General features: G+C 31.6%; 1 protein-coding gene across 2 annotated transcripts in view; it reads right to left on the minus strand.

The window, feature by feature from the left end:
- Pld (Phospholipase D) overlaps positions 1–16,417 on the minus strand; it is a 63,962-nt gene that overhangs the window by 16,066 nt on the left and 31,479 nt on the right. For both annotated transcript variants that reach the window (XM_080160872.1, XM_080160873.1), the window contains exons 24-30: positions 16,166–16,224; positions 14,458–14,546; positions 7,691–7,769; positions 6,351–6,419; positions 5,310–5,373; positions 2,786–2,872; positions 1,191–1,269 (exon numbers count right to left, since the gene is read on the minus strand). In XM_080160872.1, coding sequence (XP_080016998.1) covers positions 1,191–1,269; positions 2,786–2,872; positions 5,310–5,373; positions 6,351–6,419; positions 7,691–7,769; positions 14,458–14,546; positions 16,166–16,224 — 526 coding nt within the window. The remainder of the gene's footprint in view (positions 1–1,190; positions 1,270–2,785; positions 2,873–5,309; positions 5,374–6,350; positions 6,420–7,690; positions 7,770–14,457; positions 14,547–16,165; positions 16,225–16,417) is intronic.

Consider the following 16,417-nt stretch of genomic DNA (forward strand, 5'->3'; position numbering starts at 1 on the left):
TAATCCCTTTGCTTTAGGTTTACACTAAGGTATTGCTATGCTTATATAATTCTTTAATAGATCTAATCTAGATAAATAGTCCCTAAATCTGTCAATAGGAAAAAAGTGGACTTACAATCCGGTCTTATAATTGATTGAAAAGTGAGCAAATTTTGAAACGAAATTGTATTTTTTTATTTCGTTTGCAAAAAGAGTGTAAGCTTTTTGTTTTTATCGTTCAAAAAATTATTCCATCGTATTATATGAAGCATATGACTAAACATGTATAATGAGTCAGCTATGAATAGTTGAATTTCTTTTTATAAAGTTAGCTTTCTGAAAATTATATAGTTGAAATATTAAATCGGATGAATAAATTGTATATAACAAAAAATAAACAAATTCGTCTGCTCAAATTTCCTTTTCAAGCTTTACGGATTATGGGGCCAGTTTGACCATCTACATCTTGTTTATCTATTAATTCTTAATACAATTTTAGCATTGAGTGTTTCAAATATTTTCAAATAGTGGATTTACAGGATTAGAGAATTAATTTTAGAATTAAGTTTATCCTAAGAAATTCAACTATTCAAAACTTACTAATTCTATATGTTCTTTCATATGTTCAACAATATACGAGGGAACAAATTTTTACGCCATATAACTTACTCAAGCAAGGCTTTATTTGAACAAATTGGACTATTTATAGCTGACTCATTATGCGAATTAAATGAATACAACTTCCATTTCGTATCAAAAGCTATGCCCTTTTTATGGATTAATAAGGAAGGATTGTTCCGACACTGTTCCTAATGGCTGATTTAGAGAGTATGTATCTAGATTATATCTATTACTTATTTAGATGTAAATAAATATCTCTTTATATTTCCCACAACAAGGTAATGTGAAAGTCAAAATCAATTCGACCACAATATAACTAATCCAGAGAGGGAAGGGACACTGGACATTAAATTTCGTAAAACTTTGGGTACTTTAATTGATTTTTGATTGGTTGGTGCAAACATTTAGAAATAAAAACTTTAAAACCAATAATGTTAATCAAAATAAGGGTAATTTTGTTTCTCATCAATCATAATTTTTACTAATTTATCGTTCATTGTCATATCCCTTAAGATCCCTGGAGAATAGAGAGACCTTTAATAATCATACAAGTTAAGTGTTATAGCAGCAACGCTATTATATAATTCTACCTGAATGTCTGTTTGTCCTTGTGAGCCTTGACAATTCTTCTGAACAAAGCTGTGGCAACGCTATTCTTTACTTCGGTACCTAGGAAGGTAGATAGTCGATAGGTATTTAGGTTGATAGAAATATAAATATATCCTATTTTAAAATGAAAGGTTTTATGTTATGATATCGCAAACCATTAAACTGCTTTAATTCTTTATTTTAATGAAACTTCACATCGAGACCTAGGCGGTTTTAGACAATTTCATTTTAAATTTGAAGCATGGGATGGTTTTAAACTTATTTTCAGTCCACATTCTATCCTTCTTTTAATATACACTATACAGCCCTTAGAAGCTATAAGCGCATCCCAAAGTAAAACTATTATGTATATTGCCTACGTCCGTATTACCTCTGTGATTGTTAATTTAAAAATGATAAAGACGTCCTACCAATTTAAAACCTTGCGTGACGATGCTTGTAACAAAAAGGTATAATTTAGTACGCAGAGTAGATCATTAATTGAAAGTTTATTCAAACGTACTAACCATTTAGCATTTTGATACCAACTTTTTTGTTTTAACTTCGATTTAACCTTTGGTTTTATAAAGTGCTGTCATTATAAAATGCTCGTTCGACAGACTAAGATTTATTTAGCTTTGCTTTTTTGGATGTCCTTGTATCCTTGTTTGTATACAGAACATATATTCTAACAAGGATAACAACATCCATAAAAGTGAAGCCCTGAAAAGGTAGGACAAACGAATACTAACACTTGTAGAGTATCAGAATTTAAAATGCAGAATATTAATGCACAAGTCTTAAAAATATTGTAAGTAAATTGGACGCAAACGTGCTTAAATACAGGATAATGTTTAAGGACATACTTACATTTTTAGGACTTGATTACAACGATACTTCACTTATAACATTGTACCTGGTGGTAATATGAATCAGTATGCCAAAAAACAGATGAATAGGATAATTATAACATACAAAAGTTTGTTTTCAAAAAAGTAAAAATTAGCTTGTTATATATATGCACTTCGGACTTTCTGGTAATGATTATAGAGTTGCTACAGGAATCATTATGCAAAGTTTGAAATCAATAGGATAATACTAACCTGTTTAAATTAACGAAAATAGCTAACTTTCCCGGACGGACGGACCGACCCTAATTATATAAAGCGTCGCTTTTAGAAATGCATTTGTTACTGATATGTTAGTATAATACTAATTAGAGTTGAAAGGTAAACAAATTAACCCTTTTACACCAGGTACTTTTAAGAATTATTTCTTCAACGTATTTACTTCAAGTGCCAATTGTGCACTGGACTCCCCCACCTTATTAAAAAAAGGGAAAACCTTAAATTTTTAGGTCTTGGTTATAGAGATGCATTGCTTGAAATATAATATCTTGTTTTCCTAGGAAACAATGTTCCAAAAATAGATGAATTGCATTTTTATGTCTAAAAAACTTGGTGTCAAACAGAAGTTAAAAATCATCATGTTTTAGATATGTTTCTGGTAGCGATTATAGAGTTGCTACTCGTTCTAAATGGTACCTAAATGTTTCAGGAATCATCATACATACCCTAATTACAAGATATAAGTGTACCTGGTTCTTCATCTAGAACATAGGACACAAAGAACTGATTTTCTATATAGATGTAGTGTTCCGCTGTTCTTATACAGTCCAAAATACCTAAACAAGGATGACAACATCCATGAGTATCAAAGCTAATATATATAAATTAAAATAGCAGCACAATTGATAGACAGGCGGACAAAGTGAGTAATTGAGTAGATGTTCATTGGTCAGCAGAATCTGCGAAACAAAATTAAGCCATCTATCTTTATTAGGAGCCGAAACAAATAAATTTCTGATTTTATAGTTTATGTCCTGCATTGAAGGAAGACTTACTTAACAAGTAGGTTATAGTAGTTGATCATTGCTCAGATATAGATATTATTATAGATTCTAGTTAAGATATATAACTATTTTAAGGGGGTAAATCCACCATTACAATACAATCATCCCTGTGAAAAATTCCCCCCTTCCTAAACTATTTTTTGTTTGTTGATTTTAAAACTAATATTCAAAAAATAAATGGTCGATTTCTCAACGACCATCAAGTCTTTTTTAGTAGCGAAGCTACTCTATAATTTACTTTGTCTGTGAGTCCGCTCGTAACGCTATGGGGGAAACGTGATTTTCTCGGCTTCTATTCAAGATAGATAGCTGAAACTTAATTATTAATTTAAAATTATTTTATTTTACATTCCCTATACAATATACATATTTTCACCAAGTTTCATTAAGATTTGTCTATTAATTGCAGTGCTAGATCGATTCCTAGATTTTTTGGTTTTTGTGGTTTAAAGGCTTCGTGATTTACCTATTTTATCAAGTTTAATGTTTATTGTATGACACTGTTCTATAGTAATTTTTTTTCGATATCCATTCATGACTTTTAGCTTTGATACTTATGGATGTTGTCATCCTTGAAAACATATAAAATAGAAGAACAGTTTTATCTTTCATATACCTGATAGTAATTTTAAAACACGGGAAATATAAGTTTTTTCTAACTCACCCTAAAGATACTGATAATATTTGATACACATTAATTTCCTTCTCAAATATATTTCAATTTTTTGGTGTTATCCCTTAAAGGGCCTTTCAAGTATTGAACTCCCCCCGTCCTACATTGTACATTGTGGTGCCCTAACTGACAAGTACCAACATGCGAGACTAACAAGTAGCCAACATAACCTAACCTAACCTAAAGTTATATACAATCAAAACATAAATCCCCCCCGCCGGCCCCCGTCTTATTTTCAATTCTATTCTAAATGAAGGAGGGGGATTACTGTGCTTGATCTGGCACTTTGAGGGAAATCTTTTTTTTCTGTCGGAAAATTCAATTTCCTTGTTTTTGATAACACCACTATAGATATACACAGATTTTACATTTAAATTATTCAATAATATAAAGTAGTAAGATTTTTTTATCTGTATTCTGATATTTCTGTAACTACTAAAATGATCGAGTTCTCCTTTTTGGGAAAGCTTCACATAGTTCCTGGGGTGGTTTTAGGCATTTTTTCAGATTTAATCCTTGGTATATACATTGTCCCTATATTATTAGTTAATAGATAGATATAATATATAACTACCTTGATGTAAGCTAGATTCTGTATTACATTGTCCCTATATGATTAGTTAATAGATAGATATAATATATAACTACCTTGATGTAAGCTAGATTCTGTATTACATTGTCCCTATATGATTAGTTAATAGATAGATATAATATATAACTACCTTGATGTAAGCTAGATTCTGTATTACATTGTCCCTATATGATTAGTTAATAGATAGATATAATATATAACTACCTTGATGTAAGCTAGATTCTGTATTACATTGTCCCTATATGATTAGTTAATAGATAGATATAATATATAACTACCTTGATGTAAGCTAGATTCTGTATTATATTGTCCCTATATGATTAGTTAATAGATAGATATAATAGATAACTACCTTGATGTAAGCTAGATTCTGTATTACATTGTCCCTATATGATTAGTTAATAGATAGATATAATATATAACTACCTTGATGTAAGCTAGATTCTGTATTACATTGTCCCTATATGATTAGTTAATAGATAGATATAATAGATAACTACCTTGATGTAAGCTAGATTCTGTATTATATTGTCCCTATATGATTAGTTAATAGATAGATATAATATATAACTACCTTGATGTAAGCTAGATTCTGTATTATATTGTCCCTATATGATTAGTTAATAGATAGATATAATGTATAACTACCTTGATGTAAGCTAGATTCTGTATTATATTGTCCCTATATGATTAGTTAATAGATAGATATAATATATAACTACCTTGATGTAAGCTAGATTCTGTATTACATTGTCCCTATATGATTAGTTAATAGATAGATATAATATATAACTACCTTGATGTAAGCTAGATTCTGTATCACATTGTCCCTATATGATTAGATAATAGATAGATATAATAGATAACTACCTTGATGTAAGCTAGATTCTGTATTACATTGTCCCTATATGATTAGTTAATAGATAGATATAATATATAACTACCTTGATGTAAGCTAGATTCTGTATCACATTGTCCCGAAGACCATTCACTTACACTTCTTAAAACCTTAAAATGGCAAAATTTCGATTTGGTTCTTCTTTATGTATCTTCTCATAAGTCCTGGGAAGCTTTATGACAATTTGAAACAACACTCTCCTATGAGACAATCACCGCCCTAAACAAATCATTCCTGTTGAAACTGAAATTTAATAAAAGATGGCCGAAATTCCCCAGAGACCTCTAAGGGCATAGCATAGAGATATAAGAAGAGAAACACACAAACACTTATAGAGTAGCTTCTCCTGAAAACAATGCAATCTATTAAAAATAACTACATATCATAGACGTCCAAGGGGGGGGGGGGGTAATGGGGCGATTACCCCTCCCAAACGATTATCTCTAATAAAAAATTTTTTTGGGGGGTAAACTAAATTTACCCCTGCCAACAGATTTCAGGGGGGGTAATTACCCCCCTCAAGTAAATTTTACCCCCGGGGTAAAAATTTTGGGGGGGGGGTAAAAAAAATTTGCGGCGCGCTTCGCGCGCCATTTCCCCCCCCCCAAAAAACGAATTACCCCCCCCTTAAAATTTTTTTACCCCATTCAAAAAAAAAGCTTGGACGCCCCTGCTACATATTATCCTAATTCATGTTAAATTTGCTTTCAGATGCAAACTTGATGAATGAAACCAATTAGCGGGTTTCGTCGTATTTTTACAGAAGCTTTTGACAGGTTATTTTAGGTAAGGTTAGGTTAATGTTAATGATTGCCACACAGGGTTAGAAAATTGTCCCCTAATGGTTAGAGCTCCCCGCAAGGGCTAGAAATCGGAGAAAGGCTATATACTGTATAAATATGACGAAACCCGCTACTTGGATTTCTTTCCATGATCCGCAAACTTTATATAAATCTTTTTTTAAGAATGTTAAACTTAAAAAAACATATACATATACAAAGAAAGAATGTTATTTATTATTCAAAAGATAAAATCTGCAACAATAAAAAACTTCATTCAATAACACTTAAATTATCTATCTATCTACCTGACACTCGACTTTCTGGTCAATCTTGAGAAGTTTGGCGTAGTATTCACTAACACTCAAATTGTGCGCCTAAAAAATCGTATTATATCGATATATTTGTTTTCGTCGACTTTGTGGTTGACATTAGGTAGACAAATAGTCTAGACGTTTGACTTGAATAAGCCGTATATATTCCATTATATATGTGTACACTGAGAAAATCCTTGCTAAAAGGCTAGATTAGGATATCCTATCATTTAAAGTAGTAAGCTTTTTTTTGTCTTCAGTGAGGGATCTCACTATCCCCTGAACCTATATGGTTCTCCTTTACAGTGAAGCTTCTTATAGGTCTATAAATATTTTGAGGAAGGTTATCTACTCTCTCAAGAGAAATCAACCCAAGAAAAAAATGACCACGAAAATGGTAAAAAATGTAAAAAGGTAATTAGAGTAAAACAATAGAGGGAGAAAGGGTTAAATAACTGTATCTCCCCATCGCAACCGCCTTGTGCAACCTTTCTATTGGGTCATTGAAAATCAACCAATGTTATATTAACACAGCCAAGTTGCAGAAAATAATTTAGATGCAGGCAAAAAATGTCTTTGAAAAAGGAAGGAAGGTAGTTGTCTGTATATACATATATACTATAGATCTATTAAAAGTTACACAACACAAAAAATATTCTTTCAATCATCTCATTACCCGTAAGACGAACTATACTTTATCCCTGACCCTATATAGGAAGGTATCTATGTTCTACTAGGCATTTGAAGGGAAACCAAAAGTTATTTTTTAATAATCTAGTTTCTGCATTTAGTATCTTAAAATTGTCGGGATGAAACGTTGGGGTGACTTTCCTTGTGCTTTATAAAAACCATCCCTTATCACTGGCTTTATATATTCCTGTCTGATAATATTCACAAAACAAAATCCATATGTCTCCAAACTATCAAAACAATCAAAAGAACGAATCATCCAGAAAAAAAAAGTTTTTTTTTACAAATCACCAGAATAATTTATTCACTGCACTGTTAAAAACTTTAGTAATTTCTTTGTTTTCATCTTCCCTTACAGTTATTTTTGTTGTTTAATTTAATTATAAATATATTATCACACATAAAGAAAAGAACTTCATAGAACTAGAAAATATTTCAGATAGAAAATCCTATGAAATCCTATATATTAAATAGAAAATCTTATTAAATCAAACCTGCCACACATTATTTGATATTTTCACTTTAATAACAAAAAATATAGAAAAAGAAAGAGGAAGTAAAAAGTTACATTTAGGACTTTTGGACAGACATGGCATAATTGCCGTTTTACCTTGGGTACTAGAATAGGATATTTTCTGTTTTACCTTGGGAACTAGAATAGGATATTTTCTGTTCTGCTTCAGTTTTTCTCTTTTGGCAGAATTCCAACGTTGAATAAAGTGTCTGAAATTATGTCAATATTATTGGTGTCTCACAGGTCTCCTTAACAAAACCTTAGATTTAAAAAAATCTCCAAAGAAACGGACAACGGGGCCTTCAAATAGGGTACAGTGGTGGTCAGAATCCGTTGGAGATTAAATCTTAGCTGCTCCTTCTTGCCAGATATTGCAATTTGAGGTTTTGTGGTAAAAATGCCTAAAATTACAAGAATTCCAAGGATATATGCAAAAGGGAACACCTTAATTCATCAAATAAAAAGGGTGAGTTTAACATTTGAGGAGTTTAGATATCTCTTCATATGTAAAGTACACACTTCATCCTCATTTAGAACAATTTTTACTTCTATAAGTGATGTTTTTAACTCCAATAAGAGTAATAAATAAGGTACTATAAGTTTAAAGAGGTTTTCCCAATTTACAACTTGATCATAAAGGCTGTTACCCTAGAACCAGTAGGAAAAACTTCAGTTTAAGTTTACATATGGCCCAAGTTACTTTTAGTAGTTCTGCCCCCCCCCCCCCATACTCTCACAACCTGCAAACTTTAGGGTGGAGGGGGGGGGGGAGCATAGTAATACTATTATGTGTTTCTCAAAAACTAATTGAAGTATAGTGGGAAAATTTTTATGTAAGGTTTTTAGGCCAAAATTTTGTAGAAATTATGTTGACCACCTTCTTCTCCCCCCCTGGTCCTAACAAATTTGGGGGGGGGGGGGGGGTTGGCAGAATATCATTCAAATGTGTTTTAAGAAACTATTTATATAAGCTTTTGGATTTGTATTGTTGTGGGACCCAAAGCACTTTTACAAATATTGCTGACCCATTTTCCCCTGGGAATTGCAGTTGAAAGGGCAATACTATGGTGTGTTACTAAAAAACCAATAGAATTATAGCAGCAAAGCAAACCTTTGAGATATGCTTTGTTAAGTTAAAAGTAACTTTTACAAATTTTGCTGAATCCTCCCTCCATCCTCCCTTTCCCTCCCTATTGCTTTACAATCCCCCCCCCCCTTCCTCCAATTAAGTAATAGAAGGGAGTACAGCAATACCGATGTGATTTACTTTGAGATTACTTAAGATATAGAGGGCTTTTGGATTTAAACTTTAGTAGGTCCATAATTACTTCATACTTGAACAAATATTGCTGACCTTTTCCCAACCTGAACCAACCCAATCCAGAAAAATTATATTGCTGCTCAATTTCCTCTATCCCCATAAAAAATATTGAAATATTGATTGCCCTCCCCCTCCAGCTACCCTCCTTACAACCTCACCACCTGTGTTTTACTCAGGAACCACTATAGCAATAAGAAGCAAACTTTGGAATAAAGCTCTTAGATTTCCAAATTACTTTATATGTATTACCTATTCAATGTTTGGGGAAGGAGCAATGGGTTGACAATATTTCTTTTATTAGTTCAATAGGTTGGAGGAGATTATGCAGCAAAATAATTGTATTAGATTGGGAGGGTTGTAGTTGGAATAGATATTTATAAAAGTAAATATGTGCCTATGTAAGTTAAAATATTAACCCTGAATATCTCCAGAGGTTTCTAAATAATATACAATATTATTTACCTATGCCACTAGCTACTATTACCAACAGATGGAGGGTGGGGGGGGGGGGGATTCAGCAATCTATAATACAAAGTAGAACGGTGTCTGTCTGTCCGTCTGTCCGTCTGTCTGTCTGTCCCTTAAGATCTCGGTAACCACTGAACCGATCGGATTCTACTCTTCAGGGTATATACCTATTGGTCCTGTGGTGGTTTTAAGCTATTTTCTTGCGGGGTGGGACACCCCCAACCCCCCCAAAAACAAAAAATTTTGCCTTAATTTTTTTTATCACCTCTTGGGGCAAAGCCCCTAGAGGCTAGGGGCGAAGCCGCTAGTATTTGTAAAAGTGACAAGTATCCTAAAAAAGCTTAAATCCAAAGTTTGCTTTATAAAAAACATTGATTTCAAAGTAACACAAGAGTATTTGGTATTCTCTTCTTGGGAACTTTTTTTCCAATTTTGAAAATTTGAGTCCCCCCCCCCCCCCCAACAACAAACAACTAATTTAGGTTAGGTTAGGTTATAGGCTAGGGAGCAAAGCACTGTGGCTAGGCAGGCAAGGGGGCCAAGCGCTGCAGCCAGGCAGGCAAGGGGACTGAGCGCTGCTGCTAGGCAGGCTAGGGAGCTGAGCGCTGCAACCAGAGTTGTGCGTTGTTGGGGGATAGGGGGGGGGGGGTGTACTTAATTTTCAAAATTTCTAAGAGGATATTACTGAGTATTTTCCATTGGGGAGGGGGTTGGGTGCAGCAATATTTGTAAGAGATTTTGATGCCTTCTAAAGTTTAAGTACTAAAGCTTATATATTTCTTTAATGATATCTAAAGAACTTGTCTGCCTCTTCACCACCTTCTAATTAGATTTCATTAGGAGGGGGGGAGGGGGTAGTCAACAATATTTCCAGAAACTTTAGGCCTCAGAATCTTACATATAATTTTTTCTCACAATACTTCAAGTAGTTTTGAGTAAAACATAATACTATTACTTTGCCCAACCCCTTCCCCCTAGAATTTATGGGTTGCAAGGGGGGGTTGAAGGGGTGGGGGGGGGGGGTGTTGAGAGTATTTTAAAAATTAACTTAAGGTATATGTAAACTTGGATTGAAAATATCTCTACTGGTTACAGGGTAACAGCCTCTAGCTTAAAGTTGTAAACTGGACTATGTACCTTTTTCATTAAATAATTTCTTTAAAGTCTTTAAATTTTCTAAATGGGGAGGGACTGTGTAGTTTACATATGCAGAGACATATAAACTCCTCAAAAGTTAAACTCACCCTTTTTATTTGATGAATTAAGGTATTCACTTATGCATATATCCTTGGAATTTTAGGCATTTTTACCACAAAACTTCAAATTGCAATATCTGGCAAGAAGGAGCAGCTAAGATTTAATCTCCAACGGATTCTGACCACCACTGTACCCTATTTGAAGGCCCCGTTGTCCGTTTCTTTGGAGATTTTTTAAAATCTAAGGTTTTGTTAAGGAGACCTGTGGTCTTCATGAGATTTTTTAATGGATATACAATATTATCAAAATGGGTATATGATAACTTGAACCTCACACCAGATTTTAATGTTCTGTTATAAACTTAAACTTGCAGCGGGCTAAAATAACGATTACCCCTTTCCTCACCCTTTACCCCATTCCATCCCATTCTACTGGATGAACGAATTGACCAATAAATGAGTTCCATGTTAGCAAGCTAAATTAGTGATAATTTTTCCCCTGTCATAATTTACGTGTATCCTACATCCATTGTGCTTTGGTGTATGTATGTATGCATACCCTAAGTATACGTATAAAATAGTTTATGATATTTATTTTTAAAAAAAACCTCCATTTAATAAGCTCCATTAATTCCTAAACAAAGTCTAAAACTCACATTTATTTTTTTTCTACAAAATTTAAAACCTAAATTGTTTAAGATTGGATTGATTTACAATTATTGTCAAGAGAATGTTTAACCTTGATGTTGTTTAATTTTTGCGATACTTATATTTATTATGATTGACCATGTTAAAATTTCAAAATAAAAATAACAATAAACATGATAACATGTTCATTGAACAGGGAGGAAAGGGAAATTGTAATTATACCAGGGATAAATTACACTGGTCTCCAAAAAATTCTTTTATTCGTGATTGTGGATTACAAACCTTCATCGTCATTGTCCAAATTTTCCACCGATAATTTTAATGGACAGAAGGGTTAAATTTGTTTATTGTAATTTAATTGGTATTTTATCGTTCATTGTTTTATCCTTCAGATTCCTGGTCTTAAAATGACACGAATGAAATTGTGTGGAAAATTACAAGAATTTGACCTGTACAGGTACTTTGCCTGATTGTATGACTGTCTTAATGGGATGGCAGTAAAACCAGGGGCGTGCACACACAAAGGGGGGTTACAGTGAGTGTCGGCAAACCAAGGGATAAGACAATAGACAATAATCTGATATACAAACCCAATAGTGATGAAAAATATTACAGATTGTAGATTTTAATTATTGGTTTAAAACCAATGAAGATTTAGTAAATGTTTCAAAATTGTTTTAACCACTGAATTTGAGACCGTTTGTATAACACTTAGATTAGATTAGATTTATTATTCTTGGGTGTACATACATAGAAAAAACAACAACAAAATAATAAATGAATTAAATGAATATTATATACATTTATATATACAGTCAAATTTTATTGATATGATTAATTTATAAAAAAATTTTCTTCCCAAATGGCAGTTTCCTAAAAACTAGGAAGTATGCAGTAATGTGTATTCACACATTGTTTTTATACAGGCCATATAAATAAGACAAAAAAAATAGAAAAAAAGATAAAAAGCAATAAATAAAATCATATTGGAGAGGAAAGAATGATAATAGGAAGGATTGATTAGGACATACAAGTCTCACACCATTATTGCAATAATAGAAATTTTAAAAAAATTTTAACAAATAGATTTTGATTGATTTATCAGATTTCAAACAATATTGAAAGGAAATATAATTTTATCTACATTTTCGACATAATGGGTTGTTACACACTAAAGTCAAGCTTGATAACAAAGATTCTTTTAGATTTTTTATAAATTTTTTTCTTGATTGATTGTGGGTTAATAAATCATTATTACAATGGTTATTCCATAATTCTTGGAAATGATACTTAGGAAATCTTTCAATGGATTTAAACTTCGGGTTTTTAACATCAAACACATTAGAGTTTCTAAGATTTCTGGTATGTAATTGATTACGGCAAAGACATGTTCCTTGAAAGGAACTTGGTAGCTTACTGTTTATAAAATCATACATAAATAATAATTTCAAATAATTAGCTGATTCATGTAAAGGAAGGACATTCATTTTTTTGAATAAAGGCATTGTGTGTGAGATGTGTTTCTTACTAAAAACAATTCTTATTGACTTTTTTTGCAATTTAATTAATGGGTCCATAGTAGATTTTAGACCACAACTCCAGGCAGGTAAACAGTAAAGTAAATGACTATTTATAAGTGAGTGAAAAAGCATTTTTTTGCTATCTTAATTCAGTATATGTTTAGCTCTATTTATAAGAAATAAGGAACTAGAAATCTTTTTACGTAAATGTTCTACATGATATTTAAAATTTAAAGAAGGATCTATAAGGAATTTAATTGCAGGAATATTGCTACTTGAATTGACATAATTTAAGATTTTTATTTTCTCAGGATCAAACTCATTTTCATTGTTAAAGTTTAGCTTAATATTAAGAGCATTCCAATCAATAGTATTTTCATTTTTATTAAATATCATGATTTTAGTTTTATCAGGATTTAAGCTCATTTGATTACTCCTAAACCAATCAGATATCTTTTTAAGTTCATTGTTTAATTTCAGTTTTATCTCTGTAAAGTTTTTACCAGAAATTAAAAAATTACTGTCATCAGCAAATAATAGGGTAAATAAATCAGTACAGTTTTTAAGATCATTTATGTAGATTAAAAATAGAATTGGTCCTAAAATAGAGCCCTGTGGGACACCTCTATCTATGTTCAGCTTTGTTGAGTCAGTGTTGTTTACATGTACAAATTGCTGTCTATTACTTAAATAATTTTTAAACCATTCAAGTTCAACGCCATTAATGCCAATTTTTGACAACTTTTTAATTAAAATAGAGTGTGGAATTGTATCAAAACATTTTGCAAGATCACAGAAGACTCCAATTACAGTTTTATTATCATTTTTTGCTTTAGCTATATAATTTAAGAGGTGTATCACGGGGTGTATTGTAGACTTTTTTGATTGAAATCCATACTGATGTTCAAAAATGATATTATTTCTAATCAAATAGCATGACAGTTGTTGATAAATGACTTTTTCTAAAACTTTTGAGAAAATAGCTAATAAACTTATAGGCCTATAGTTTGATGGATCAGCTTTTTCATTAGAATTATTCCCTTTTAACTTAAAAATAGGTATAACTTTTGCGATTTTTAATTCAGAAGGTATTTTTCCAGTTAAAATAGTTTGGTTAATGACATGAGAGAGAGGAAGGGCAATAACAGAAATTATTTTCTTTAAAAAAGAATTTGACAGGCCAAAAATGTCCATACTTTGTACTTATGGTACCCTTCAATTCTAATTTTGGTATGCATAAGCCTAATTTTGGTATGCATAAGCCTAATTTTGGTATGCATAAGCCTAATTTTGGTATGCATAAGCCTAATTTTGGTATGCTTAAGCCTAATTTTACCGACAACATTTTTGGAAAAGACAATAAGAGTAATTTTTTAAGTGAAAAGAGCACAAGTCTAAGTGGAAGCTTCCTTGAAAATGTAATTTACAAACAGATCGAAGTTAATAAGAAGGGAAGCTACTCAATATTAAGGTCTTATTAGTCTCAGTCCAACTGTCTATCCTTAACCTTTAAGTAAGTTTTCTATTTAGAACACATAAACGTCCCTTTTTTGTTATTGGTGGATTTCAGAAGCAATTTTTAAAATGAAAATGTGTGATACAACTAAAATATCTTAATTACGATTTTCAAAATAAATATATAGAACGCTTTACTAAGTTCAAGGTATATTAAATTCTATTTTTAATTTCTTTCCATTTATCTATCCATCAATCTGTCTAACTATCTATCTATCTGTCTGTATACCTGGAAGCGTCCCTAGCTGCTTGTCCAAGAGCACAAATGCCTAGATCATGCCAAGGCATTCTGGGTGTTGTCTGACGGTCTGCATTATCCTTAATACATAAAATTAAAAAATAACTCATTAGAAAGCAAATTTCAATTAATTACCGCTATACCAACTTTTATTTTAATGGATTAAACATTAAACAAGATATGTTTTTTTCTATTTTAAACGCATTAAGTATATAAATGTAAAACCCCATTAAATAAACAAATTCTTTAGTTTTTACTAAAGATGCAAATTTTGGAAAACCGATTAAAACGGCTAAGAACATGCAAATATTCTATTGCAAGAGAAATATAAATCCTTCTACTTGTTTTCCCCCTTTTTATCTTTGAATCACTAAATATTCTTAAACCCAACAAAAAATGCTAAGGTAATAACGTGTGAACGACAGATACACAGAAAACTTCCAGGCCAAGATCAATTAGAAGTCCTAAATGCCTTAAATTGATAAAAGGCCATTCAAATTAATTTGAATCGGAGTAAAACGTTAAATACAAAAGGCATAATATGGAAATGAATGGGTTCATCCATATTCCTAATGACTCTTTATATAATTGTGTTATTTCATAATATGAGTAATAATAACCAGGGAGTGAAGGAATATTGGGCTGTTTAATACACTTGTCCCCAAAGTTTTATGATAAAGTTTTCTTATTCTTTTGCTTAACAACTTTGGGGAATTTATTAAATTTTAATTGGTTGGTTCATTAAGTTGAGTGTCCAAAAGTTTCAACCACTAATAGTAATTTAAAGAACCCTCTTCTAATTTTGTGTATCATTATTGGGGATATACATCAGTTTAACAGTCATTGTCTTATCCCTTTAGATCCCTGAATATAATATTAATACTAATCACAGTCTTTCATGACAGTACAAAAGTCATTTGTTAATATTTCTTGGAACATATTCAAGGATTTGTCAACTGCAGTAAAATCCGAAGTTTAACCTTTCTGCTTTCATAGCATCGATAATTGGGCTTGGCAGCCGAAAACGCAGTGTCGCTTATCACAGAAGTTTTTTTCCTAGTTCTAGCCCCTGCGGGGGGGTGGGCTTTAACCCTGCGGGACCAATTGCCTAACCCTGCTGGGCAATCACCTCACTTAACATATACTAACCTTTAAAAAAATCAAATGCAACTGTGAAAATACGACGAAATGCCCCTTAAGAGGCGTTGTCACTAAAAGGACTATACCCCTTTTATTTTTATTATACATTAATTTTAAATCTAACAATCTATCTATCTATCTTCTTACTTGATCACATTGTTCCGCATTCTATATATCCAATTTACTATCCAATTTACATAATCTTTTATCCCTGTTAATCTATCCATCTATCCATCCATCTATCTATCTATTTATCTATCTATCTATTAATTAATGTATCTATCTCCTTACTTGATCACATTGTTCCGCATTGTAAACATCTATCACTATCCAATTTACATAATCTTTTATCTTTGTTAATCTATCCATCTATCCATCCATCTATCTATCTATTAATTAATTTATCTATCTCCTTACTTGATCACATTGTTCAGCATTGTAAACATCTTTCACTATCCAATTTACATAATCTTTTATCCCTGTTAATCTATCCATCTTTCCATCCATCTATCTATCTATTTATCTATCTATCTATTAATTAATGTATCTATCTCCTTACTTGATCACATTGTTCAGCATTATAAACATCCTTCACTATCCAATTTACATAATCTTTTCCTATGAATGAAAATAAAGGTTACAGAGATAGTACAATGCAATATAAATGTGTGTTCAATTCTACTGTAGCGTTTAAAAAAGATATCTTAATTTATTTTATATTAGTAGAAACAAAAGTGGATATTAAATGTGTAAGAAAATAAGATAGTAATCTTTTGTTACACAATTGTAGAGTAGATGTGCTCTAAATATT

The sequence above is a fragment of the Acartia tonsa genome, chromosome 5, assembly GCF_053477335.1.
Source record: "Acartia tonsa isolate MP-2025a chromosome 5, ASM5347733v1, whole genome shotgun sequence".
In the NCBI taxonomy this organism is placed as follows: Eukaryota; Metazoa; Arthropoda; class Copepoda; order Calanoida; family Acartiidae; genus Acartia; species Acartia tonsa.